Source organism: Cyprinodon tularosa, unplaced genomic scaffold, assembly GCF_016077235.1.
Source record: "Cyprinodon tularosa strain WSP-4 unplaced genomic scaffold, ASM1607723v1 ctg594, whole genome shotgun sequence".
Taxonomy (NCBI): domain Eukaryota; kingdom Metazoa; phylum Chordata; class Actinopteri; order Cyprinodontiformes; family Cyprinodontidae; genus Cyprinodon; species Cyprinodon tularosa.
The window spans coordinates 888,132-891,731 of record NW_024039334.1 but is presented as its reverse complement, the minus strand read 5'-3'; the positions used below and the strand labels follow the sequence as shown (position 1 = coordinate 891,731).

At 43.0% G+C, this 3,600-nt stretch overlaps 1 protein-coding gene across 1 annotated transcript; it reads right to left on the bottom strand.

Moving 5' to 3' along the window:
- Positions 1-292: 292 nt before the first annotated feature.
- On the bottom strand, positions 293-1,028 carry LOC119797676 (DNA-binding protein inhibitor ID-2-like). Its single transcript, XM_038306850.1, has one exon. The coding sequence runs from the start codon at positions 1,011-1,013 to the stop codon at positions 615-617; it is 399 nt and encodes a 132-aa protein (XP_038162778.1). The 5' UTR covers positions 1,014-1,028; the 3' UTR covers positions 293-614.
- Between the last annotated feature and the right edge of the window lie 2,572 nt (positions 1,029-3,600).

Below are 3,600 nucleotides of genomic sequence, written 5' to 3'. Positions count from 1 at the left end.
TATTTTTTTGCAATTTACAATACTTTAATAAAAAGTTTCAGCATAATTAAGTACAACATTACACTTTTTTGTGCAGAAGTTTCAAATTTCTGCAACTGTACAAGATTAACTTCCGCTGAGAGAGAGAGAGAGAGAGTTCACAAGGTCTCATTCTTCTACTTTAACTTTTTTTATGCTTTAGACATCGTCTAGTCCTTCATGTGCCAACATTTCTGACAAGACAAGACACATTTTTTTGTTTGTTTTTACAGTAACTAAACCAAGTTTGTTCTGTACACGTTCAAACGGGGGGGGGAGAGAGGGGAGGGGAGGGGGGGAGGTTAAGGTAGAGGGAGGGGAAATAATCCCATATAACGCACCTTCCATTTCCAGAAAGGACCCACAAATAAGAAGTCTTAAATTAAATAATAATAATAATTATAATAATAATAATTAGGTGTCCAAACAGAAAAACACATCACATCAGATTGTCCCATAATAAGCAAAAGTCTCTTGATTTCAGAAAAAAATAAAATAAAATCCAGGCCTGGAGGAAGAGGAGGAGTAGAAGGGGGGGGGGGAGTCCTGCTCCTCAGGTCCTGTGTGTGTTTTCTGTGTCTTGACCAAACACCGCGTTAACGATGCAGAGTCTGGCTGTCGTCTGTCAGCAGCTCTGACGGAAACTCCGGAGACTGTAATGACAGGATGCTGATGTCTGTGTTGAGCGCGGTCAGAGGGGTCCTGGACGCGCTCTGCCCCGGCCGCGCCGCGGGGTGATGCAGGCTGGAGTCCAGCGCGATCTGCAGGTCCAGGATGTAGTCGATGACATGCTGCAGGATTTCCATCTTGCTGACGTTCTTGTTCTGCTGGATACTGGGAACCAGCTCCTTCAGCTTGGAGTAGCAGTCGTTCATGTTGTAGAGCAGGCTGAGCGGGTCGTCCACCGGGGTCTTGCTCCGGGAGATTCCCAGGGAGTGCTCCGAGAAATTTGTGCCGGTTTTCCGGAAGGACCGAACAGGGCTTATTGCTTTCATTCTGCTGGGGTGGAAGAGTTTAGTCGCCCTTGTTCTGTGTGTAGGAGGAGGGGGGGAAGAGTTGGCTTCCAGGCTTCGGTTCGGTTATTCCTGCTTAGTTTCTGTCAGACGGTCAGAATCTTTGTTTTTCTAGTAACAGCGATTATATATTGGTCAGTAAAAGCTACAGGCACAGAAATTGCCTTGGAGCACTGCAGAGCAGCATTTGTGTGGATGTGGTCATTGCATTTTCCACAGATAATCCCATCATTCTAATGTTTAATCTTGAGGGGACTTCAACAATTTGGGATAGACCACTCCTTCTAAATATAGATAGTAACTTTTTTCCTGTTGGGACAACACTGCACCAACCAGTCAACATTTGCATCACCCAGCAAATAAACCTCACTATATTTATCTGATGTCTTATCAAACAGTTCACACAAACCAGTCATATACACAGCATCTGGAGTAGGGGGCCTGTAGAAGCAACAAACTAAAAGTGGTTTTAATTAAGGCACCTGTATTTGTACAGAGCATGCTTCAATGTCTTCCCTCATCAAAACGAAACATATTTTGGAAGGTGAATTATCGTGTACATATAGACCCACTCCACCCCCAAATCTATTTCTGTCTTTATTAAAAACACAAAAAAACATCTATGGTTATGCTTGAGTCAGAGAAGGAATCATTAAGATAGGTCTCCGAAACAAAAATGATTTTAAAACATGACTACCTTATGCAAGTTCAAGTTAATGCAAGACATATCCTCACTGGGCACAATCAAAAACAACAATATAACTATAAAAGCAGCTTGACATCAAACCACGGACTCATACAATTTCTTCTAAATTCTCTAAGCTCCTGAGGACTAGAAGTCGTGCATGCTCAGGAGCACCATTAAGTCTTACATGGATCTTACAATCTGAGGACCATTTTGCCTGTATTGTTCCCTTTTTGCACAGGCAATGGGCTCCCTTTTTTCAATGTCAGCATTGCTCTTGGTAAAATGTTCAATAATATTAATTTTATTAATATAAAGATTGCAACCTTTTAGCTTCTTGGCTTGTTGCAAAGACTGATTTTATACTTTCTGTTTACAAATCGCATGATGATGTTAGGTGGCTTACTTTTGTCCATTTGAGGGAAAGGGTTACAAACTTCATTGTTCTCCTTTTTTATATTAATACCGTTTCCATATAGAAAATTCTCCACCTGTTGCTCCACTGGGTCCAAATCCTGGTCCGTTGGCAAAGAACCCTGGACTCACTGCAGTCCCTCACTGCAGTGGCAAATAAAGAGGGTCTTGTTGAAAGTCCTGTTATAATGTCACTAATTCATGTATATTGCTCTAACTCAGATAATCTACCTTCTAGGTGTACAATCTTAGCATCTTTCTCCTCGTTTTGCTTTTTCAGTTCTTTAATGTCTCATCATGCCCATCAGAGAATCTTGCTTACTTGCCATACTGTATTTTCACGACTATAAGGCGCATATAAATGTCTTTTTTTCCCCTCAAAATGTGCGGCGCGGCCTATAGTGCAGTGGCCCTATGTGTTTTCTTACTGCGGATGTTGTTGAGACCACCATGAGAACGTTAAAGGGGGAAGTGAGGGTGTGGATTGTGTATAAAAGAACAGGTATGTCTCCTCATTGAGGAGATGATGAAAGACTGGCTGAGGGAGGTGTATGTAAGGAGACCAGGTGTTTTTTTCCACGCATCGCCATCGCTGTTAATCTGTGACTCCATGCGTGCCCATCTCACAGTCGACGTGAAAAACATGGTGAAAAAAATTAACGCTGTGCTTGCTGTTTTTCCGGGAGGTCTGACAAAGGAACTTCAACTGCTCGACATCGGTGTGAACCGGCCTTTCAAAGTAATGCTACGTTCACACGTCTGCTGCTACATTTTTGCTGCTTGTACCAGTTAGTTCTGATGCGCGGCTAAAGCAGCTTTGCTGCTCTGGCTGAGCGGTGCAAAAGTATGTCTGACGCGCGTTGGGCGGAGCTACTCTATCGTTTCTTTGCCTTGCATCTATATTTGCTGTGATCAGTGGGAATAAAGTAGTTTTAATATGTTTTTAAGTGAGAAAGTCCACCTGAAAACTTAATCATTGCAGTCAGTTCATCCAGTTAGTTCTGATGCGCGGCTAAAGCAGCTTTGCTGCTCTGGCTGCGCGGTGCAAAAGTGTGTCTGACGCCCGTTGGGCGGAGCTACTCTATCCTTTCTTTGCCTTGCATCTATATTTGCTGTGATCAGTGGGAATAAAGTAGTTTTAATATGTTTTTAAGTGAGAAAGTCAACCTGAAAACTTAATCATTGCAGTCAGTTCATCCAGATTACCATCCTGCCTTTTAATATTAGTTCTGTCGGAGCCGCTCAGACTCTGTTGAATCCCATTCAACAGCAGCCTCTGGCCGGGTCGCCTTCTCGCGGTTCACTGCGGCAGCTATGTAAATAATCTAATCTGCAGGCACCAGGATAATAAAAGTGAACATATTCTGCCGGCAGATTTCTGCATTTTAAGTTAATTTATGCGTCAAACTGTTTCAGAGGAGTGATCACAACGCTCTGTGTCATCAGCGATGTGTCTGCCTCACGGCCAGC

Excerpts from the sequence above, each read along its gene's own strand:
- LOC119797676 (XM_038306850.1), bottom strand. The coding sequence starts at position 1,013 with ATGAAAGCAATAAGCCCTGTTCGGTCCTTCCGGAAAACCGGCACAAAT.